Source organism: Paracoccidioides brasiliensis (genome assembly GCF_000150735.1).
Source record: "Paracoccidioides brasiliensis Pb18 unplaced genomic scaffold supercont2.2, whole genome shotgun sequence".
Taxonomy (NCBI): domain Eukaryota; kingdom Fungi; phylum Ascomycota; class Eurotiomycetes; order Onygenales; family Ajellomycetaceae; genus Paracoccidioides; species Paracoccidioides brasiliensis.
In genome coordinates, this window is record NW_011371359.1 from 2,914,055 (window position 1) to 2,936,791 (window position 22,737).

Consider the following 22,737-nt stretch of genomic DNA (forward strand, 5'->3'; position numbering starts at 1 on the left):
GGTTGCCTCACCGTTCCCAGACAAACTCGTTTCAGAGCCATCGAACATTGGGTTGCTGACGGGGTCCTCTGCATACTCAGCCCAGTTCCAGTATGGATGATATCCTGTATAACCGCACTCGTTTCGCAAGGCCTCCTCATAGGTCCATAAATAGTACCGATGCCATCCAAGGAAACTAGCCTGATGGGTAATAAAATTAACTTCATGTTGTCAAAGGTCTTGATAGAATGGTTATATATATATATAAAGTAAAATAAAATAAAATTTACTGTAAAGTGAACCAAGCGAGCCTGTTGTATATGCAGGGCGACAAAGTCGTCGAATCTGGATCTTACACCGGGGACTTCACTCCGTGGCCAAATCGACTCTAGCTCCTGCAAGCACAGGACGGCGTTGATATATTCCTTCTTTTCATCCGCTGTCAATGTATTCCTAAACGGGGGTATTCAGTTTAGGTCTTTATCCGCGAAGATAGAAGCACTTGGAACAAAATATATACCATTCCCTCCTGACAGCAGTGTTCTCGAAATCGCAAGTTCCTTCGCCACCAATTTCGGCATCATAAGCTCTGCGAATTTCAAGACCCTGTGCGGCGAGGTCATCTACCTCACTGGCTACCGTATGCACTGGTAGATAGGCCGAGACAAGTGCCACACAAACAATACCAAGTCGCATTATTTCCTCGGGGGAATTTCGGGGGGCGATTAGACTCGAGCAGAGCAAAGGGAAACGCAAACATTAAGAGAACGACAGCAGGAAGGCTTTTCATGAAAAGCACCTACATCATGAATGAATGCGTTGTTGATGCGTCCACGAACGGAGATATTTGACTGCCATCCTTGGTAGCTTAAGAGCAGCTCGGTCTTATCCCCAGCCTTCGAGTCAATTATGTATATAACTATACCTAGGGAGTACAACCAAAAGTGGTTGGTTATCCCATGAACACAAGGGCAGGTCCGGTGGCATTGTGTTCGGTACACGTCACTGATTCGTTAACGCCAGGCGGGCATTAAATCTATCAAAATTGGATCCCCCTCAGCCATAAATGTTCACCTCTTAAATTGCCTCTTTGAGTTCTGCTTTGGGAAATGATTCTCGTTCTAGCTGAGCCACGGAATTTGATACGACATCTTCCCGAGTGTCGATTCTTTCCCAGTGTCCGATGAAAGACACGATCATCTCCCATGAAGAAGAATGGTTTCAGTGACACATTTGGCATGCTTCGCACCCAATCACATAAAATTTTGTGCTTTTCATTTTCTGGGAACAAGTTGGTGTAACAATATCGCTTCCAACGTCTAGAACTCCACTATCCTTCTGTTCTGAGGATTAATGGATCTGTGATCTCGACAATTAAGCAACTAACTAGTTAATAGTCGCAAAATGAAACGCTTTTTTTTTTTTTTTATTCCACATGAAACATATACGAAGGATAGGAATGTTGTGCACGAAAGCCCTGGTGTTGTATGCATGGTCATCGTTTGATCAAGGGTGATGACCATGGGATATATGAGGGTTTGCCCAAAGAGTGTATAAGTAACACTCGCCCATGAACTATAAATCGTGCCTCCATTGTGTATGAGGGTTTTAGTATTGTATGGAAATAGATTGATGTATTGGCCGGCTGCTGCACTGAACAATTCATCGAGGTTGCTCAAGAAGTGAAGCAGAGAATTGGGTCATAGACCTTCCCATCCTTTATTTATTTGACCAACACTTTGCCTGCAGTCACTATATCGAAATGATAACAAACAATTCAACAAAGAGGTAAATATGTAAATATTCCAGATAGAGCATACACGGGACTTCTTCGACATTTGATCTGTCGATAGATTCTACGATGAATCCGTTTGTGTATTGTCTTGTATTGTCTGCTAAGTCATGAGAAGTTGATTGCGTGTGTTCGAATGTAGGATTGAGCCAATCAAACCAATGAATGAGATTCGGAATAACTCTGGACTGTGCCCGCGCCACGCCCAAATGGGAAACAATTCGTGCAATTTTTTTTTTATCTGTCTGTCTATCCACAAAAGTAGATATTGTGTTCTCTCTAGAGCTGTTGAAAGCTTTGATCGTTCCATTTTGCTCCCACTTTCTTGAGGGGGATTTTGGGTCCAATAGACTGGCGCTTCTATCAATATACAGATCAAATATCTGGTAACATCTCGTAACATGCCATAAATTGCCATATGTACGAATCATCTGAGACTTATTCCAAGGTTCCCGCCCTTCCGAGGCGGGTGGTTTAAATATTGGTCACGAGTATGGCAGCAGTTAGGGCGCGCAAGACCTTAGCAGTTATTACTTGGAAAATAAATCTCAAGACAAAGCCGATTTGGCGAATATTCAAACCATGTCATGGATCTGTAACTGATTATTCGCGGCGTCAGCATCGACATCCAGTCCTTGTCCTAGCAAATTGCTGCCAACCGAGGTACTTTGAAATGTTTGGAACAGAAAAATAAAGTTTACAACGCTATTCCAACGGCATCTCATGATTGGATCCCTAGATGTCAAATTTTATCAGATCATCTAATCTCTGCACATAGCTAAAAGGGGATCAGCAAACGCAACTTCCACCAGGGCATGTTTTGTTGGATTCTTATATCCTTGACGGATCATTCAGGCTTTTGTAACGACAGAGAGTTTGTGTGTGGGTTTCCATTCGTTGACTACAATCGCTACTAAACCTGAGCTAAGAATGACTGTTTGAAGGCGGGACCTGGCTCAACTTCCCCGCTTTGTGGCTGGATCCTTTATATCTCACCAATACCCGACCCCAGGGATTCTCGCTAGGATTGTGCAAGAATACGTGAATACAAGACTATTGAATAGCATATCGGTCTACTCCGTACAATTCTTCCCAACATGTGGTCAACAACCATTCTTGCTTTTATAGAGGTTCTCCTTTCCATCGCCGTTGCATACCCAACATCTTTGCAGGCAAACGTCGATGGATCAGACAACTCAATTGCTATAACGGCACAGCTCCCGATAGGCTCGAAGGGCAAATCTCCGCTGCCGCTCCCTGGCTTTCCAGAAACAACCTCGTATCCTACAGGCCTCGACAATGATAACGATCCCGTTGCCCAACCGGACTACGTCTTTCCAAGCTGGGACTCCGCGCACCTCTTAGCACGTCGTCTCCTTGCCCTTTCGACCACAGGAGTTCTATCAACCGTCTACCCGCCAAGTTCATCCACTCGTAAATCTGCCCTCGATGGAGTCCCCGTCGGCTTCCCAGACTACATTGCAGATTGTGCAAATGACCCAACCAGCGAACTGACCAAACTTCTTGGTCCTGGAAACCCCCTAATCCTCGCATTGAATATCGGCACCACCTTCCGCAATACGAAAGCTGGCTCGAATATTTCTTTATCCATAGACTGGTGGCATCAGCTGGCTGCTGGAAATGTTGCTGGCATGCATCGTGTCGAGGAGGTATCATTAGCCTCCCTTCCGCGAGTGTCACTTCTAGGCTATCTCGATCCGTTGGAGAACTTGTCGGATACAACACGCAAGGCTGTTGAGATGTGCTTTGTTGCTGCCCATCCTGATGCTGCGTGGTGGTTGCCTGGCCACGATAGTGCTGCCCATAGTGGTTATTGGGCGAAGCTGGTCGTGGAAGAGGCTTATTGGATTGGTGGGTTTGGAGATCGAGCTAGGATTGGGTGGTTGGATCTTGAGACTTGGAAGGCAGTGAAGAGGTATGGGGAAGATGGAAATGAAGGGTGGGCGGACGTTAGATTACCTGGGGAGTAGGAGAAGAGGAGCTTGTGTTGAGCTTGGTTGGATGTATTGGTATTGGCTGACCTGTTGACAGCAATGACTCTTAAGTTTTCAGCTAACTAACTAGTTGTTAGTTATACAAAAGGAAGCCGAACATCGGACTTGCAAGCAGAGTCCCTTAATTTAGAAAATAAGCATTATCACAGCTGAGGAAGCTGTGACAATATTAAATAAAAATAAATATAAATAAATATAAATAAATAAATAAAATTTATAAACAGAGGCCTGCAAATAGCTCTTGTTTTTGCTCTCTTGTTAGCAAGATTTAATAATGTTTGTGTTGAATCTATTACGGTATCAGTGGTTAAACTTGTCAACACTGAGCTCCTTGCTCCCGGCGATGTAAATCCCTGTGAAAAGTTGTTGAATCTTTCCAGCAGAAAGTATGGAGGGCATGTCAAGGGCGTGTGGAGGGAGTGTAGAGGGTGAACTAGAGATGTCAGGCTCTGTTTGTAGGCGTCGTCTACATGTCTCTGAGCTCGCTTTCTATTATATTGACTAATAGTTAACTATAAAAATATTATTAATAATAATTGCATGGGACGATCCCTAATCTCATCCACTAATAACCCTCCCAGCTTTAATTACCATCGCCTCATATTCCTTTTCTTCTCAAAAGATCGTCCCAGCTCCACAAAAACCCAACGCCGCGCTTCCACCGTGAGTACCAGGACACGTAAGATCGATTACTTGGCCACCGAACCTGACTTGGATTCGAAGACTAGCTCTAAGGGCAGAATATTTCTCACCATGCTCAACTGCATGCCCGATTGGTCATGTATGAGGGGGGGAGGGGGCTGCGAATCAATTACAGCACCAGAGGCATCACAATGGAGGGAACTTTCATCAGATGACACATTTTTATAATAACCGTAACCAGCCACAGCTGACGGCATTTCCTTTCCTCATCTTAGCATGGAAGACGAGATTCTGATTTCCAACCTCTTACATGATACCCACTATTTTAGCGATATCTGGCCCAGGCCTAGAGCTTGTACCACGCGTGATCTTCGAAGAAGTAAGGTAATTCAACTTGACCCAACAAGAGATGTTTAAATTGCTGACAACTTGGATGGTGGATCAATTCAACTGACCCTGAAAACTGAACAGAGGAGCCTCACAGGCTTAGTTACCGTCAGGATTTTTTCATTTTTTCATTTTTTTCATTTTTCTTCGTCTTCTTGATTGTATGAGCGAATTTTCCTACTTATGACGATAAGATGCTTTTTTCTCGTTAATAACTACGGTTAAATTGCTCATTAGAATTGCTCATCATGTCGATTTGAAGGGAGATCCTTGATCAGAGAGAAGCCTTCACCAACCCTTAAGATGCAACAGCATTAAATCAAAATCCTGAGTAAAATTCTTCCAGAAATATTCTCTCCCAGCCTAGAATGCATGATCCCAAATTCTATTAATAGCCAACTCTTAGCGCCCCAATATCCATACTCCTTCTGCAGGCTAGAAGTGGGGTCTCAGCTTGAGGCTATTGGGGCTGAGAATCGCCGAAAAGCACTGCCGCAACTTGATAACTGCCCCCAATTTGATACAGAAGGGCAGCTGACCTGCTTCTTCTCTGGACCACTAGTATATAGACCCCGTTATCGTTGAGAGAAATGAGGTTATAAATTGATTACTGGGTGCTCTTTTGGTATTTTGACATTGGAAACGACGTTCTTCTCCAGCATGAAATACTATTCTAAATACCTCCATCGGATTCACGGGGCCCCACATGTTCTTGATAGGATCCTTGCTCTACAGTGCACATGCTTGAGCAATTTCTGGAAGCTTTTATTCTATCCTGTACGGAGTATATAAACTGATCGAGTTCTGATTCAGGAATAGTTCTGAGATGATAGAATTAGCTGGGGCGGGGCGAGACTCTTAGGATCGTCTCTGATCTTTTCCTCTCCTCCATCTGCCATCAATTGCTCTTCTCCACTTTCAACTCTCATCCCAGCTAGTTTCCAGCGCTGCAAGTAGTGTTAGTCCTTTTGTTCATCCACATTGGTCCCGCTGACCGTGATCAAAGTGCGCATGAATGTCCCCCTCGATGCCCTTATTCCGTCAGAATTCATGCACGCTCTGCTGATACGGGGGAATACCTCTATTGTCTTGCGACCCCACCGCTGAAACTGTTGAAAACTAATACATGCCCATAATTGCCCAAGTAACCTCCTTTTGAGCAATGGAAAGGTCCATGAACAGAACAAAGTTGCTAGTTCAGAATCACACTTCCTCCCTAATACGCCTAATACTCCATCTGCAATGCTACAACATAATGATACAAACAAATCATCAAAGCACAAAATAGAGCGGCTATAACTATGGCGAAAGCTGCAATTCAAACATTTTCAAATGCACCAGCAGAGTTGCCATCTGCCGCAGTGTCGCTACGCTGGAACCAGCGAATCAGGGACTTGAGAGTAAGCAGATATGAACGGGTTGAGATGACGCTGAGGGAGAGTGGACAAAAAGTCCTAGGGGCCGAATCCTAAAGAAAGTTGAAGAGTGGGTATCAAAGGATTGCGAGTCCAAACCGCAAAGGGTTACGAAAGCTGAAGCACCCAGGAAGAGACTACATAGATGAAGCAGTGATGGCGTTCTAGAGCAGTATACTACAATATCAGAATTATTATTGAGGGACTTGTCCTAGTGAGTGATTTCAGATTCCACTCCTATCTCCATAAGTAAAAGCAGCGCTTTTGTCATAAGAATGATTGGATTCCATTTGAGCTCTAGGATCCTGTTTGAGCTGTATTAATAGGTAGGTAGAAGCATGCACAACACTTCTTGGAGCCGGAATGGAACTCTTCATGCGCTTCCTGTTTTGGCACTCAATGATGGCCCGTTCAGACACCCAAAGATTATCTCATCCGGGACCTGGCCCCCAGTATATGGTGGACGTCTGAGTGGTTTTATTGAGTGGCTAGCTTCTGGCTGTGGTGCGAAGGGCTGGTTTGTTATAGAAAGCCCAGGGCTGTCTACCTACATGTGCCTACGAGATCCGGGATCATAATTCCACGACGGACGGGTAGTTGCTTGTAAACCTCTGGTTTCGGTTCCACGAGATAACTATCATCCGATTTTTATAAAAATACCATAAATTTGTATAAGTTATAAAATAGTCATAAATGTTTAAATGTTAACCTGTAGCCAACTTATACCTTCCTACATAGCAACCAGATTCCAATCGAAAAAATCGTATATTCTGTAAATAATTAATTCATCTCATTGGCAGAGAGAGTGCTTCTCGTCATCCTCTTTCGGCCTACTCAAACTTTCAATCCCAAGGTCATCCACACTTTCCACGGTTACCTGGTGAATACGAGGACGATGGGATGAATGGTCGCGTTCCTCATCACTACTTGTATCAGTAGCTGTGGCCTCAGCAGATAATGTATGGAGAATAGAAACAGGAGAGTCATAGATCCCACGTGAAGAAGGCCGAAACCTTGGAGCTGAAAGGCCAGAAACGATAATTTGGGGCTCAGGCACGAGGCGTTTCGTGAGCGATCGCCCGCGTTCAAAATCTTCAGGAGCGACTGCATGTGAATGATGGCCACCAAAATTCGGAAGGTCGCTTTTTTCTTCCGTTCCTTGGGATGGTCCATTGAGGTCCGGGTGCTGAATGCGATTTGCCATCCAATGAGGACTGTATGGACGGAAATGAGAGGAGGAATCCAACTGCATATATGGCTTAAGTGAACTAGGAAGAGGGGGAGGCGGAGGAGGAGGCGGACCAGGCGCCGTGGCCGGCATGAAATTTGTTGGAACAGTGCTTTTAAGCTCGGGGAGAAGCGTATCGCCATCAAAATTCGTAAGCCGCTTCAATGTCGATAGGACGAGTGCATTGTGGTTGGTGCCTTTTGGACCATTACCTACATCTTGTTTCCTCTTCTTAAAAGCGCTATGCGTTGGTCTTTTCCTTCGACGCAATTCTCCAAGCTCTTTACTCCATTTGCTGGATCGTCGTTGGATTGGCACCAGAGCCCTTCGGGTATCAAAATAATCGATATCGATATTTCTTAAAATGCGGCCGTACCTATTCCCGTTGACCGAAGCGCGACTGAGACTCGTGTCCCTCAGCCAATCACTATCTCGTCTAGAAAACGTTCGACCTGGACGTTGAGCAGGGGATCTCTCTCTAGGATAGCTATAATACTCCTTATATGGTCGACATAGTCCCTGATACCGTTGCCTTTCCCTTGTTCTTGTATATGATTCGAGTGACTTTCTACGCAATCCAGCGTAGCCACCCACTCTCTCACTTCTTCTCACTTCTTCCTCTAACGGCCGATATCTCATTGGAGAAAAGGAGCTATCGGACTCGGTATCGGTGAGGTCATTAAATGTATTGTACCTTGTCATCAGCTTTGATACATGTACATTCTGGTGGGATCTGCGGGGGGATTTGGTGTGTCTAGTGGTAGGTACACCGGTTCTCCCCGGACTCATAGCTCGCTTCTCGACACTGCGGGGAACCTGGTGTCCTTCCTGGATACGTGCCTCGGCAGATTCAAGCTCCTTGCCAACCTCAGGTACTGGTGAAAGATCTCCTTCTACAGCTACCTTTCCTTCTTGTACTGTTAAGCGCGACGTCAAAACTCTCTCATTCTTTCGCGCCAGGAGAACACGTAGCCCAATGTCTTCCTCAGTACGGGAAAATATGCTTGTTTTTGTGACTTTCTTAATGGGCTCCATGTCGAGAACTCTCCATTTAGCATCGCCTGTTAGGCATTCGTTTTTCTGATAGTAAAATTCTTGAAATGAGGAACGATATTTGGAAGGAAGTTGCGAATACCTGACCCAGAACTGCTGTGACTTCGGCGTGCCTCCATTCTCCAGCTGATCTTCCTTGAACTCAATCCATAAATCACTTGCTGAATCCCAAACCCATGATTCTAACCGAACAGCTTCTTCCCATTCATTCGAGATTTGGATGGGTTTTGTTGGGGTTGATGACTTCTTGGTGCGATGAAACAGCTTCCTGAAACAAACAGTTAGTTTTCAAATATAAAAAGCTAGACACGTTTACAGGGGCTTACCAAATACTCTTTCTTATGGATTTGCTGCTCACTGACTTGCTATTACCGCTGAGATTGGAAAGAGTTTGTAGAACGACATTTGTCGTTGAATCGGACTCCAGGCCCGGGAATCCGATAATAGAATCGCTATCTTCATTGGTTGTTAGGTGTATATTGCCTAGAATTGATTGGATCTTGTCGGAAGGGAAGTTGAGCCGCTCAAGCTCAGTGCGTAGAGCCTCCTTGGTGGCTGCAATACGAGAATCTCGTTCTGCTTGCCGGAGTTTGAGTGCTTCTTTATACTTCATAATGCCCGTCGTTTCGATTCTTTTGCGTTCTTCCTCTTCAGCCTCCCTTTTTGCCTCCTTTTTAGCTAGAGTAAGAGCAGCCTCCTCTTCTCGTCTCCTTTTCAGCAGGGCAAGTGCTTGTTCCTCTTTGAACCTCACAAATTCGAAGCGGAGGTTCTCATCTTCTCCTCCTTCATCGGTAAATGAGGCTAACGAGCCAGAATGAGATACAGAGTATTTGCCACCTTTGCGCCCGGCGTTCTTCGCCCGAAGCCTGGCGTTGAGAGCTTTCTGAGCTGCCCATTTGCGTGTTTTCTCCGTATTGACAATCTCCGCATAGTAATACATCTTCTCGGTCTTATTGGACCTAGACATGGCGTCAGTACACGCCGTATATGAACATTATTTTGGGTTGAGCGGAAATGCTTACGCTCCAATAGCCATAACTGAAGCAAACAGCAGTGTTAAGTCCGCCTTTATTCTCTGCAGCTCTGCTCTTGGAGCCTCAAGTCTAAACTTGACCCACGGCCATTTAAATTTCGTAAAATAGGAAATATCAATTTCCTCCTTCTCAACCACGGTAGGTGCATGTGTGCATCCACTCTTTCCTAAAATCCCGCGCAATTCTTCAATTACCTGCGCGCATTCTTCCGAGGCTCGAATCGCACTCCTGATACCCTCTGAACTGAGGAAATTCGTGGTACGGTTCTTTTCGACAAGCTTGCCGATATCCTCTAGACGTTCACTTGTTGTTCTAATCTCATTTCCAATGAGACTAAGACGACGTGAAGCATCCTTAACTTCGTCAATGTATTCAATTAAGGCCTTCGATAAGGCAAACCCGACATGAGCAATACCGATAATAGCAGAAGCTGTCTCGATCCCGGCCATGGCATCAAGGTGTAACTGGTGTTCTTCTGTTAAAGGTTGACGAAACTTTCGCCAGCACCACCAGCAGCAAGTGAAAGGGCAATTATATGCTCCATTGTTCACTTCGCTTTGCAATCACCAGAAACTTGTGAGAAGGTTGGGGGTGAGCTGAAGGGCAGGCTGAAGAGCCCCGCACTGAAACGAGTTAACGTGGATGAACAAGGGGTGGTTTAAGACGTTTCCTCTTATGGATAAGTCTTTTGATACGCCTGGCGTCAATAATAATGGCACTGAGACTAGTTATGCGAGGCAGGCTTAAAAATGTGCTGAAATTTTCAAGTCATTTGTTGATGTAAAAACAAAAAGAAAAGAAAGAAAGAAAGAAAGAAAGAAAGAAAACACCGCATGACTCCATGCTATCTGCTAATCCTTGGCGTATGTGCTAGAACCGAAGCAGCGCAGCACATGTCTCCATAGTCATTCGACTGAAGGAATGTTACATGCGAGTTGGAGGTTTGATGTTCTTGGAAGGGTACCCAGGTAGCCATCTGTACTTGTTTATGTGAGGAACTTGCGTCGACCTTCTTCCTTAGTTGGCATTACTAAGTTGAAATTATGATCAAATCGTGTTTCGGATTATATATTTGAGCTCCAGCACTCAACCCCAGTGAAAACAGTAATAGTATTCCATCAATCTCATCACAACAATACACCTGCACTCGTTAAAGTCTAACTTGTCTTTGCCGTCCACTGCTGACCGTCGAAGTGGGTCTTGTAGATATGGTCTCTTCACCCCGTCAAATTGTTTCTTCGGTGCTTCAATTTCTATACAAATGTCCTTGAAAACCTTCTCATAATCGCCCTGCACAATGCCGAGTAGTTTTATCCCACGAACGTTGGTTCTCATCAGGTGGTTCTCCGAACTTGTCCTCAAAAACCATTCCATTCTGAAGATTGCCAGTGTCTTGATATATATGGCCAGAACCGGTGGCAGGATTTGTTTCCACAAAATCTCATGGTGATCGCGTGGCATGCTGGCGGGAAAAAATCAAAGTAAACTTTGTATGACATTTGTGTTCGCCAAGGTCAAGTGTGTTCAGAAGTACACTTTTCTCGGTCAGAAATAAATGGCAAGTGAGATCACCGTTCTATTGAAAGTATTCTTAGGAATTATCAAGGCAAAAGTCACTGTTTCCTTGAATGTGCTAACGGCCAGCAGCTTATCAGGATAGAATCACGCTGATGCTTGGAGATGAAATTCTCTTCAGAGGTCTGCCTGGGTTTCAGCTCATGTGATTAGAAGGTACCTATCTAGGCACCTTAATTAGGTAGCTGGCTTGAATACTGCCTTGTACCACAAACACAGCGCTTAGGGTAGCCATATAATTATTTTGTGGCGCTAATTTGAGACTTTCCAGTCTCTGGTATCGAACGCTCAAAGGAGCCATTGCTGAGCAGGCTAGAGTCCTACATTCAATGTCATAGCTTCATGTAGGACCTTTTTCAAACTTGCTGACGCACGTCCAACCTCACCTCCTTCTTGCCTTGTGGAATTCACCCCACGTTCGACAGCCGATAGAAACTTTTCCTTGAAGACCCTAAACCTGTCTTCTCTAGTTTCATATATCTCGCCTTCTTCGTTCTGTGGTTGTCCAAATAGGGTGAGATATGCAAAAGGCGCGGATTTTGTCGGTAAAACATGCTGGTCAGTCTGAGTAAGAGGGAAAGCCCAGTCTTTGCTATCCCTCAGGTCATCTTCATCTAGATCAGGATTGTCCTCAGCAGGCCCAATGCCTGATCTTAAAAATTCTGCCAGAATTTGCAACGTCCGAACCATTGGCTTTCCATCGCTTCCAGCCTTCCCAAAAGATGCCTTATTTAACGACCACTTTGTCGATTCTTCGGTATGCCACCCCAAAATGGACAAAAAGCAATTGAGCGTTTTAATCCATCCGCCAGGAGCAGAGACTACCTCACGGCCAGCAGTAGCTATCAGCCATGAAATGATTTCAACAGAGGAAAGCCGGATATCAGCTGCAAGATGAGTCATGCCTGCACGGACGTAAGGTAGAAGCTGCGAGATATGGCCTTCCATGTCTGGTGGAGGAAGTGATTTTAGAAGCTTAATCAATTGAGTACGCACCCCACTGCTTCCGTCCAATATCAAAGTGGTAAGAGACGGAAGTATGACACTAACAGGTTGGGGAAGAGGGGAGCTGACAGGACGGGAAACAATTGCCGTTGTCAAGTAAGAGAGTGAATCCTTGCGCTGCGAATCCGATTTTGAATTTAGGAGAGATAAATTGTGAGTAAATTGTGCCGATGCCGACGGGGAGGAGATTGTAAGAGACTGTTGATTTAGAACGATAGCTAGAATATCATTCCAGTCAGCAAGCGCAAACATAACCACGGATTATCCGTGCATAGAAACGGAGAGCTGCAAAGGAATCATTTCATCCCCTGCGAGGCTGAGAAAACTTACCTTTGGACCGAAAGCTGGTGTCTGTAAAATTTGACGGCTTTGGTTTGGTTTTACCAACTTTCAGTTTTGTTTTCTGCATCACGAGTAAGCAAATACTCTACAACACGGTGTTCAAGGCTAAATAGATTGTAAGTACCTGAAAGTCCTTTTTCTTTTCATTTTTCTTCTTTTGGCTTGAACCCATGATGCAATTTCAAGGATATAATGTTAAAAATGGATCTTGATCGATCACAAACCCCTCCTGGAATCCCTCCTCAGGATTGCTCTGGCATATAAACTCTCCTCAACCGAACTCTTCGTCGTGCTCAGAAATGATTGAAGGCATGTAAGATACGTACCCCCTTGGAATTTGGAAAACTGTAGGATTAGGATCTATATGTCACTTGCAGCAAAAATAGCTAAAATTATTAGAGGTAAAAGGAGATTGATCTCTAGAACTGTAGTTTTCTTTACAGTTGTCGTTAAATGTTGAATGTTAGCTCAAAAATCCGACTCTGATAACTTTCTGATAACTAACTTACTAAGCCGAGATAACTCGGATTTCGGCAATACCTAAATCCGACTATTTATACCCTAGAATGACCTCAAGTCGCGTTAACGAAGCATTAACCACTCGATTCTTTAATTGAAGGCACCCTATATACCTTTATTTGTTTCACTCGATTTTTATACTGATACAAAGCTATTTAGAAACGATTTTTCCACCAAAAACTCACATATTGCTTTTTGTCACCAGAAGTCAATAAAATTGACCTTCGAGCCTGAACGACCCTGGCGTGCGGCAGAATCGCCCAAATGGCAGCAGTATGTGTCTTCGACAAACAAATTGAAGCGGATTGAACTGAAGCTAACAAAACACATACTCATGTAGTCCCCGCAACTTCCCCGGCATCTTTCCGCTTACCTATCGAGTCTCACATCCCGCCCTGATGTCCAATCCACTCTCATACTGTCACGGAAAGATGGCTCTATAATACAAACCACCGGTCTCCTTGCCACACGCCCGACTCTACCCTCCACTACTCCAGTCCCAGCATCAATACCCAATCCGGCCCCCGCCACCTCACCAACTCCAAAGCAGAAAATGACAGATCCTGGCAATATAGCGGCGGTAGATTCAGAAGATACTCCACGACAAGCACAACGCCAGCTGGAGCAGCAACAGCAACAGCTCCATCAACAAACCCCTGCCGCCCCTTATAAGCCCAGCCAAGCAGAAACGCTAGCTGCACACATTTTCTTCTTTGTATCCAGCGCATCGGCTCTAAGCACATCGTTATCGAAACCACCATCCTCAAACGATGATAGTGGTAACAACAATGAAATGAATTATGGGGGGTCTGGCAAAATGGGAACTGCGCGAGGGGTGAATGGTAACGGACATGTGAGGAATGAAAGCGGGGAAAGCGAAGGACACGGACAGGAACGCGAAGAGGATGACGAGCTAAAGCTGCTCCGACTTCGGACGAAGGTCCATGAGATTCTAATTATACCGGATCGGAAGTTCCTGTTGTGTGTTGTGCATGATCTTTCCGGCCCGTCTGGTGCTGAAAGTGGTGCTGGACGTGGTGCTAGCGGGGGAGGTGGGTTTAATCGGTAATAATTATAACCCTGAGAGTGAAATGGTTATATTTATTTTTATGAATGGATGGGTATGCGTATGGATCTTGGAGACGGGAAGGTGGATGAGAGACTGCAAGGGTAGATCTCTTTCCAGTCAGTATGAGCGGGAGAAACTAGCGCTTTTGTTTTGAAATTTTGATACCCCCACCACTGCAAATCCTTTGAAGATATGAATAACATGAATCCAAAATCGATCCCCATTTTTATATTCAATTCAATATAAAGGGGAAGGTAGAACAATAGAGATTTTTACTTCAGCAGAGTATGATCTCACCTCTCATACTTTACGCAAACTGGTTTGATAATTGCTTTCCCGAGGTGGAATTCTCCAGCTCTGTTTTGGACCCCTCAATTCGATGGATACGGGAACCAAATGAATGTAGTACTCTGAGACTAGCCGGGAGAAATAAATGACAAATAGAGCAGTCAAATTTGCGGGTTAATCATTTGAGATATTTAGCACAACACTACACCAAGTATGCTTCATCGTCACTTTCATGGAAATTTGACATCTCAGCGAAAGACAACCAAGACCCTATCTCAATTCCGTTTCCCGCAAAACACACAACGTAGTAAACATCCCGCACCTCAAGTTTGACAACGTGAACGAGAGAAGATCGACAACAGAACAGCACCCTCTATTACGAAACATGTGATCTGCCTGGTGGTGGAGTCCTCAAAATGGTCAAGTATTTACTTTTTATCACCTACATCACGGACACGAAGGATATCACATCAGCAGAGGTGCATCGTTTGTCTTGGGATATGTATGCTTACCACCATCGCCAATTGCACCTGAAACCTTGGATGCAGTGTTCTTAGCTGCCTCTGCAGCTCCCCCGCCAGTCTGCTTCGCACTCTCAACACCCTGTTGCACCATCTCGGAGAGCTTTTGGGTTGTTGTCTTAGAATCTCCTGTGGGATATATATTGATACGTTAGCTCTTAGAAGAGGTTTGTTGCGGTTTACTTTGCTAGATGGGGGATACGATAAATGGTCCATCGCAGGAAAGATGGGATATAACGTACCTGGCTGTGTGGCGGCCTTGATTTTGTCTCCCATATTATTACCAGAACCTTGGTCTGCCATGATGTATGTAGATGGGGTCGATAAAAGTGGTTGTCTCAGGCAATCGAATCTATCTTCGTAAGAGATTTTTATGTCCTACTATGAGAATTATTTTTTATGTGGAAGATGGAACAAATACGGAGTTCCGCAGGGTCTGACTGGAGTGACGTTTTACTTATGGCCCAAGATATCATTTACGGATTTGGATATTAAACATGGATGTGGAAGTTTGAATATGGTTTTCTACATACTACATCTGGATAAATACATCCACTACAACAAATTGTCTTCTTAAGTTGATCATCCTCTCCGTTTATATTTATATGTGGATAAAAGAACAGTTAATTTGTAGCTCGCAGAACCTGGGCAAATCCACATAACAGGCAGGTCTCAGTTTGATAGCTAGTTAAACTACCGAAAGAATTGACGTCACATCATGTGAGCAACTTGACCGCCAACCATGGGGAATCCGTTGCACGGACATTAACCTAACCCCTTTTCCAACCGACTACCTACGTATCCACCACATCAATTCAAATCAAGTGCCTATTCGTCCTCATTAACAGAAAGATATCTCCCCATAGCGTGCTTGATACGCCTCCGCAACCTTATCTAGAAAATGATCCTTTATGGGCAACGTCAAATCTGTTTCTGTTTCTAACCCAGGAAGGTATCTCTTTGAGTGAGTGGTCCTTTACGTTCTTTCATCAAGGCGTTCAATATTTCTAAGATATCCTGCATATCGGTAGGTGCCTTGGTATGATTGGGTTTTGTGGAGAGACGCCTAAATTTTGATTCCAGACCCGATTCCAAAGCCGCTGCCAACACCCTGAGATGCTTTCCCAGACAAAGGACAATGATTTTGCTTTATGACATCGGCGAAGAGATATCGGCAAGAGGGTACAGTGAGAAATAGAGTGACCGAGTCATTCGTCCACATGGGCCTAAAGTTTAAATCATTTCTCGCTTGAACCATAAGAGAGCGCAGGAGACCAATAATCTCCCTATCCTTAACGTGCTCAGGGTCGATGATAACGTCGATATCTCCGTCAACGATCGACTTTGGAAGTAAGAGACTGCTATAAAGCCCCCTGGGGAGATCAAGGTAATAGAAGAAAAAGCATATATCATCTTGCTTTCTCCCGACGCTTCGTCAAATGCAGCGAGTCCTACGAACTTCTCAGTCATTGTGCTTTGAATGCCAGAGGTTTGCCTTACCCCGGTTCATCTTCTCTCTCCATTCCATCCAGGACTTATGTCGAATCCATTTTGAGACCATTCTTTCGCGGAACTTTGTCACATAAGAGAATTGTGGCATTCAAATTGGGATTAGCAAAACGGATAAGGGGGCAACAACCCTTGAATTGTTGACATTCTTTAAACAGGATGACTTTATTTCAAAAAGATAATGATCTTGGGCAGTTTGACACTCTGAAATAATGTGAGTGTACGCTCCTCATCCACGAAATTATGCATCTTCTCTGTAAGTTTTCCCAACTTCTAAGCAGCACTCAATCGATTGCACGCCAGCGATGCACCATGGTTCTTTGTGACCTAGCTCTATAGGTTCCCCGCCATCATAGGCGTACATAGGAGTAGCTTTTTGCTGCTAGAATCGATAACTGCACCAACAATTCACGCGACATTACTTACAAAGGCTTCTGACCTTCGCTAGATAAAGGCGTGTACCCTCTAGACTTATGATGATTATTTTTGCGATTAGTTTGCCAACGGGGTTAGAATCGTTGCTTGATGGGTATGGGTGTGGAAGGAAAATGATGCGTTGTGAAGAAACCTACCCTTCAAACAGACCCGGCTTTGCATGCTGGGTGGGTGACTAGGCTCGTCTGCGCGTGGAGAGAGATCCAATGCGGTGTCGTCGTAGAAAAGGAGGGAGAAGGAAGATTTATTTCAGGTAATTAATTAACGGTTTATTAGGAAATTGTATTGAATGCTGTCATGTTCTCCCCGAACCTGTTTCATCCATTTCCCAAAGGCCATTAATTTTCTAGGAGACATCAAGGGGGCTCTAGGACCTTGAATAATGTTACTCAAACGACCGCATTTAATAACACCCGTGTAAAAAAAATTAAAAAAATTAAAAAATAAAAAATAAAAAAATAAAAAAAAAATAAGGGAGGGATATATGGGAAAACAGGAAGCATCGAATAGGAGTCGGAGAAAACGTGAAATAAGATGCCCCAAAACTAACGCCAGACCAGACAGAGGAAGCATTGGAAAAATTTCAAAACAAAAGAACAGAAACAAAGCAACCCTCGCACCAACGCTATTAAGTTTTAGCTGTCCTCTACATCTGTACCACCACCGGCATAATCGGGTCTTTCCGCAGATTCGTACTCCGCAATGAGATCCATGACGACAGTTCTAGCTTCGTCGAACTCTCCCAATCCATCAGCAAAGGGGGGTTCTTTCTTATACTGCTCCAAGAACGCATTCCGCTTGCGCAGTCTGTCGTACTGGCTAACAATTCTCTTGAAGAGGGTCGCCACGGATGTGTGGTTTGCTAACATCAAACCACTGACACGATGAGTGTTTGGTAGGTATGGTGACCGCTTGGGAACAGCTACATGGATGCTGGCTGGTCCCCAGGGGATGAAAGTGGCCAGACGGCGTTCACGGATGCGGAGAATTGATTTGTCGACATCGGTTTGAGCAGCCTCTCCTTGGATTATATTGAATATACTTATATAGCAGCTGGTTTTGCTGGGGCTAATTGACACCATGCGATTTTTGGGCTGGAGGAGTCGACGCATAACATCTAGGACGGTGGTTTTTCTAATGGTCTTTGCTTGTTCGACATTGTCACTGGTGAAAGGGGTGTATGATGTGATGAGGAAACGCGTTCGAGGGTCTGGGATTAGATTAGCGAGAATGCTGACAAGGTCGTTATGCATGTAGCCGGGGTATCGAAGGGTGGTGGTAGCCGCAGACATGACCGTAGAAACCTGTAGGGGTCAGTAATGTCCCTGTGGGGTATTTTCCTCACTATTTTCCTCACTCTCACTCACCAATTGGTTAGTTTGCTGGAATGAGGGCTCTTGTACATGTAGCCTGTCTGCTGCGATTCTGGAAAGGGCACCATTGTCCACGACAACCTAACCAAGATAGTAAGCTAATGATGGTTAAAACATTAAAGCTGATGGCTTCCTTGAACATACCACTGAATCAGCATTTTGGGTTAATCTCCTCATGGCCAGCAAACTATTGTATGGATTAACAACAACATCCGCCGCTTGTGTATCAGGGAAAACAGAGTAAGTCTGAATTAGTTTTTTGGGAAAGCGATCGTTCATTCGTTCAAGAATATAGCTCCCAAGTCCGGATCCCGTTCCACCTGCGATAGAATGAAGCAGCATAAATCCCTATTTTGAGAAGTAAGATCCCAAACTGCAATAGAATTAGTGCACCTGGCCTACCTCTAATGAATCGCTCCCATCGGCTTCACGATCAATCATATCAAAAACTTCTTCTTGCACAATCTCACCAGCCGCATATCCAGCTCCCCAGTTATTCCCGGCACCAATTCCCTGTCTGCCAATGAAGAAGTTCTCGGGATTATAGATGTTGCGATATGCGCCGGTTTGGATTGTATTGAGAACCTGAACGACAAATAGCGCCGAAGTTATTAGCCAACATCATCTTATATAAATCTTCTGAAATGGTATCATCGATTTCTTAATGGGCATACTCTAGGTTCTAAGTCTAGTAATATAGCGCGGGGAATATATCGAGTATCATCGCTCTGTTATCGAAAGGAGGGACAAGTATTAGCAAGACATTCGTTTTCAATTTATGTCCGTTCTGCACAATAGGAGCAACTAGCCTGATAGAAAAAGACATCCTTTCTATCTCCTCCCTCGGTCGCAAATTCGGCCAAGTTCCCATCTTGGTTAATCCCGTGTTCAACACAGAGCTGCTGCCAGAACTGACTGCCAACTGAAGGAACAACATATCAGCCTCCATTCCATATATTCATACGACTAACCCCACCCAGTCAACCAATTCCGCTTGCTCGGCTTATATTGCACCAGGGAGCATCGAGTTAAGATCGGTACGTGGCTGTTGTATGTTTCCTCTGACGTACCGTTGTTGCCGCACTGGCCTGCTTGGATTGTGATTATTTCCCTGGAATTTGAATGGATTAGAGGAAAAGTGAGAAAAAGAACCGCAACAAGATATTGGACACCACAAAAAACGGCATATGCATTCGACTGACCTTGGCATCTTGTCGATGTTGCGTGAGGCTGGAGGTTTTGTTCAAGGAAACGCGTCGTCGTGTTGCATGTGTTAGGCGCTTAAATATTATAAATCAACTTCTGCAATGAGAACTCCAAAAAATATACAATTCTTTCACAAGTCTCCGCACAGCTCAACACAACAATAGCAACAGGACATCAGCAGCTCATCAACCGCCACAGTTTCTCAGGTTTATTATGGTATTTAATACGTTTTTACTGCGTAGCTAACTAATATCAGCCTGATTTAATGCGGCAATCAACAGCTCAACCCCAGCAGTAACTCCATCGACAATGATAACCTTGTCTCCCTCCTCCCGTCCAAGTGCCCTTTGACAGCCTTGACGGACAGATTTGTCCATACCCGCCATTCCAGCACATCCAAGACATATGGCTACTATTGATCTATCTGTGCTCTTGATTAATCGCTCTGTTGCTTCCACCATTCGTCTCTCGACCTCTTCTGCTGGTGTTGTGTGCAACTCAGCCGCGCTCAATCCTGTCGTCTCAACGCCAGCGAATAATGGCTCCAGGTTCACATCATCATGAACTCCGATACCTGATAGCTGGCGCAGTAAATCCGGTACAGCACATCTAAATATATCCTTCCATACCTCTCCCGTAGAAATAATTCCAAATGATGAATTACTACCAGGTTCCCCAATGGCTTTTCCAACATTTGGAATAGAAGAGTACACGGAGGAGCGTAGTATGGAGATACTTTTCGACACACTCGCTTCGAATATACCCGTTACATACTTCTTTCTGGATTGACATTGACCTTCACCACCTCGAACCATTGGATCGATGCCAACCTCTTTATTCAGCATACCCACAAGCGGATGGGCTGAGTAACAAGCGACCAGAAATGCGTCGTATTTGGGTACCAGAGGTTTCAAATGGGGTAAGCAGTGGAGCGCAGAAAGGAATGCATCAGAATTGCAATTGATGCTGGGAATTCCCTCTATTTCCTCCCCGTCTGGCCCAACTGATGACTTTTTCGGTGCAGTAAAATAATCGATATGGGTATTTAAATAATTGAGGTTTTGGATCAGGGATTTGAGGGTATCAGTCATGTGAGTGGAGGTATTGGGATTTATTATCAGGATGGAGAAAAGTTCATCTGAGGAAGCGGTCTCCATTTCATCATCGGTTCAATTTCAAGAGATAAGGTCGACTAACAACAAGACAATGAATGGATGGTTAATCAAACGACGGTTGATGATCGTCGTTATTCAAATTCCCTGCGGGTGGAAAAAAATATGTAATATTCTTGAAGATCCGATGCTCTCCCAACCTCCCCTCCCCTCGTTGGGATGCTTGACTCCACATGTTTGGGAATCTGGCTGATTGGAAGGCCACTCAGAGAGTCTATCACCACGTGATTGCACTTGGGGTTAATCTCGAAATAGGTACGGAGGTGTGGAACATAAGTAATGACTTACAGTGGCGTTGCTTGGTGTATCACAAATACCAATTACCCCACCTAGTTTGTATGGAATAAGAAGTAGCTTCAATATTCAAATAAACAAATACTCTATACTCTGTTCTTCTATCCTTGGTTCCCACCTCAACAATCTATCTCATTTGAGTGAAAACTTGCAAAATTCTATAATCAAAGTCTTTTTCAACATCTACTTTAATCTCTACAAACACAATTATGCCACATCATTCTATTGAACTATAAGTTCAAGCTCTTATCCTAGCAGTTAGAGAAGCTTCTTATGAACAAAAGACTGTAAAAGAAGATTGATTGAAGACCTGGAAAGAGCTTCTACAGGCAAAGATTCAGATATGAATTGAATGAATTATGCATCATATTCAGAAGATTATATACTTGGAAGATGGCAATGAATATAAGAAGAGTAATTTCAAGCTCACATTGAAAAAATCAATAGCTTGCTGAGTATATTTTAAAGCAGTAGAATCTAGAAGATGAAACTCTAGCAAATGCTGCAGCTACTTACTTTGAAGCTGCTGTAGATTTAATAGTGCTATGTACAGACTTAGATTTACTGCTTGAGAATGACACTTGAGAGAATAAGATAGAGTTTGTAGAATAATTCATAAATTCATATATTTGTAAAGTAGAGATTTTAAAGTATTTATTTATTTGAATATCAAAGCTACTTTTTATTTTATACAAATTAAATAAAGTAATTGATATTTGCAATACATCAAACAATATTACTATAAGTTATTACTTATATTTCATATCTTCATATATAATATAAAGGTATTAACATAAGAAATAACATACAGTAACATTGCTTAATATATCATAAATATCAATTATCTTATCTAGTTTATATAAAATAAGAAATAGCTTTAATATTTAAATAAATAAATACTTTTAAATCTCTATTCTGTAAATAAATAAATTTATAAATTATTCTATAAGCTTTATATTATTCTTTTAAATATTTTTCTCAAGTAGTAAATCTAAGTCTGCACATAGTATTGTTAAATTTACAATAGCTTTATAGTAAGCAGCTGTAGCATTTATTAGAGTTTCATCTTCTAAATCCTATCACTTTGAAATATACTCAGTAAGCTATTAATCTTTTCAATATAAGCTTTAAAATTACTTTTTTTATATTTATTATCATCTTTCAAATATATAATCTTCTGAATATGATGTATAATTTATTTAATTTATATTTAAATCTTTATTTATAAAAGCACTTATTATAGTTCAAATACAGATATAATAATAATAAAATAAAAGCTCAATTCATCTATCAAACTAGATAGTTGTAACGAGAATATTAAACTAAAGATTAGAATATGAAATGAATAAGTAGTTTGATATATATATATAGTTGAAAATTGAAGCAGATCAACTTTTAATACTAAATATAATTGAGATTGAAGTGAATCAATTTTATTTCATATTATCAGCAACTGCACTATATGTTAGGCTCAGCGCCCGACCGAGCCCGACCGAGGCCCGGTGCCCGGTTAGACTCGACGTCGGATTAAGCTCGGCGCCCGATTAGGCCAAAATATTCTCACGTGATCAAACGACCATGCGGGTGGTTATAACCCGGGCAGGCCTCAGCACCTCTTTCATCCCATCAAGCTTAGTATTTCGTTATATAGCAGTTAGCAACGCAGAGAGTTTCCTTCTTATGCAGCTCGCATTCGCTCCCTAACATAATACTAAGCTTGATGGGATGAAAGAGGTGCTGGGGCCTCCCCGGGTTATAACCACCCGCATGGTCGTTTGATCACGTGAGAATATTTTGGCCTAATCGGGCGCCGAGCTTAATCCGACGTCGAGTCTAACCGGGCACCGGGCCTCGGTCGGGCTCGGTCGGGCGCTGAGCCTAACA

The 22,737-nt window shown here is 43.4% G+C and overlaps 9 protein-coding genes across 9 annotated transcripts in view; 2 read left to right on the plus strand and 7 right to left on the minus strand.

The window, feature by feature from the left end:
* PADG_11373 (uncharacterized protein) overlaps positions 1-675 on the minus strand; it is a gene marked incomplete at both ends in the record, with an annotated part of 1,154 nt that extends 479 nt beyond the window's left edge. The window contains 3 exons of the mRNA XM_010759622.1: positions 12-180; positions 270-432; positions 500-675. Of these exons, the coding sequence (XP_010757924.1) occupies positions 12-180; positions 270-432; positions 500-675 (508 nt within the window). The remainder of the gene's footprint in view (positions 1-11; positions 181-269; positions 433-499) is intronic.
* Positions 676-2,868: 2,193 nt separating this feature from the next.
* On the plus strand, positions 2,869-3,762 carry PADG_02114 (uncharacterized protein; the record flags this gene model as incomplete). Its single annotated transcript, XM_010758911.1, has 1 exon — positions 2,869-3,762. One exon carries the CDS (start codon positions 2,869-2,871, stop codon positions 3,760-3,762), a length of 894 nt encoding a protein of 297 aa, XP_010757213.1.
* Positions 3,763-7,020: 3,258 nt separating this feature from the next.
* Positions 7,021-9,994, minus strand: PADG_02115 (uncharacterized protein; the record flags this gene model as incomplete). Its single annotated transcript, XM_010759400.1, has 3 exons — positions 7,021-8,779; positions 8,838-9,470; positions 9,534-9,994. 3 exons carry the CDS (start codon positions 9,992-9,994, stop codon positions 7,021-7,023), a joined length of 2,853 nt encoding a protein of 950 aa, XP_010757702.1.
* A 637-nt stretch (positions 9,995-10,631) lies between these two features.
* Positions 10,632-11,006, minus strand: PADG_11374 (uncharacterized protein; the record flags this gene model as incomplete). Its single annotated transcript, XM_010759623.1, has 1 exon — positions 10,632-11,006. The coding sequence occupies one exon, from the start codon at positions 11,004-11,006 to the stop codon at positions 10,632-10,634; it is 375 nt and encodes a 124-aa protein (XP_010757925.1).
* A 426-nt stretch (positions 11,007-11,432) lies between these two features.
* On the minus strand, positions 11,433-12,639 carry PADG_02116 (uncharacterized protein; the record flags this gene model as incomplete). The annotated part of the gene is made up of 3 exons (XM_010759401.1): positions 11,433-12,343; positions 12,456-12,528; positions 12,592-12,639. The coding sequence occupies 3 exons, from the start codon at positions 12,637-12,639 to the stop codon at positions 11,433-11,435; spliced, it is 1,032 nt and encodes a 343-aa protein (XP_010757703.1).
* A 611-nt stretch (positions 12,640-13,250) lies between these two features.
* Positions 13,251-14,055, plus strand: PADG_02117 (uncharacterized protein; the record flags this gene model as incomplete). The annotated part of the gene is made up of 2 exons (XM_010759402.1): positions 13,251-13,259; positions 13,327-14,055. 2 exons carry the CDS (start codon positions 13,251-13,253, stop codon positions 14,053-14,055), a joined length of 738 nt encoding a protein of 245 aa, XP_010757704.1.
* A 753-nt stretch (positions 14,056-14,808) lies between these two features.
* On the minus strand, positions 14,809-15,167 carry PADG_02118 (uncharacterized protein; the record flags this gene model as incomplete). Its single annotated transcript, XM_010758912.1, has 2 exons — positions 14,809-14,993; positions 15,107-15,167. The coding sequence occupies 2 exons, from the start codon at positions 15,165-15,167 to the stop codon at positions 14,809-14,811; spliced, it is 246 nt and encodes an 81-aa protein (XP_010757214.1).
* Positions 15,168-15,930: 763 nt separating this feature from the next.
* On the minus strand, positions 15,931-16,334 carry PADG_02119 (uncharacterized protein; the record flags this gene model as incomplete). Its single annotated transcript, XM_010759403.1, has 2 exons — positions 15,931-16,237; positions 16,294-16,334. 2 exons carry the CDS (start codon positions 16,332-16,334, stop codon positions 15,931-15,933), a joined length of 348 nt encoding a protein of 115 aa, XP_010757705.1.
* A 1,109-nt stretch (positions 16,335-17,443) lies between these two features.
* PADG_11375 (tubulin gamma chain) lies at positions 17,444-20,544 on the minus strand (the record flags this gene model as incomplete). The annotated part of the gene is made up of 8 exons (XM_010759624.1): positions 17,444-18,112; positions 18,176-18,262; positions 18,326-18,529; positions 18,584-18,766; positions 18,856-18,909; positions 19,006-19,103; positions 19,252-19,461; positions 19,635-20,544. 8 exons carry the CDS (start codon positions 20,542-20,544, stop codon positions 17,444-17,446), a joined length of 2,415 nt encoding a protein of 804 aa, XP_010757926.1.
* Positions 20,545-22,737: the final 2,193 nt, after the last annotated feature.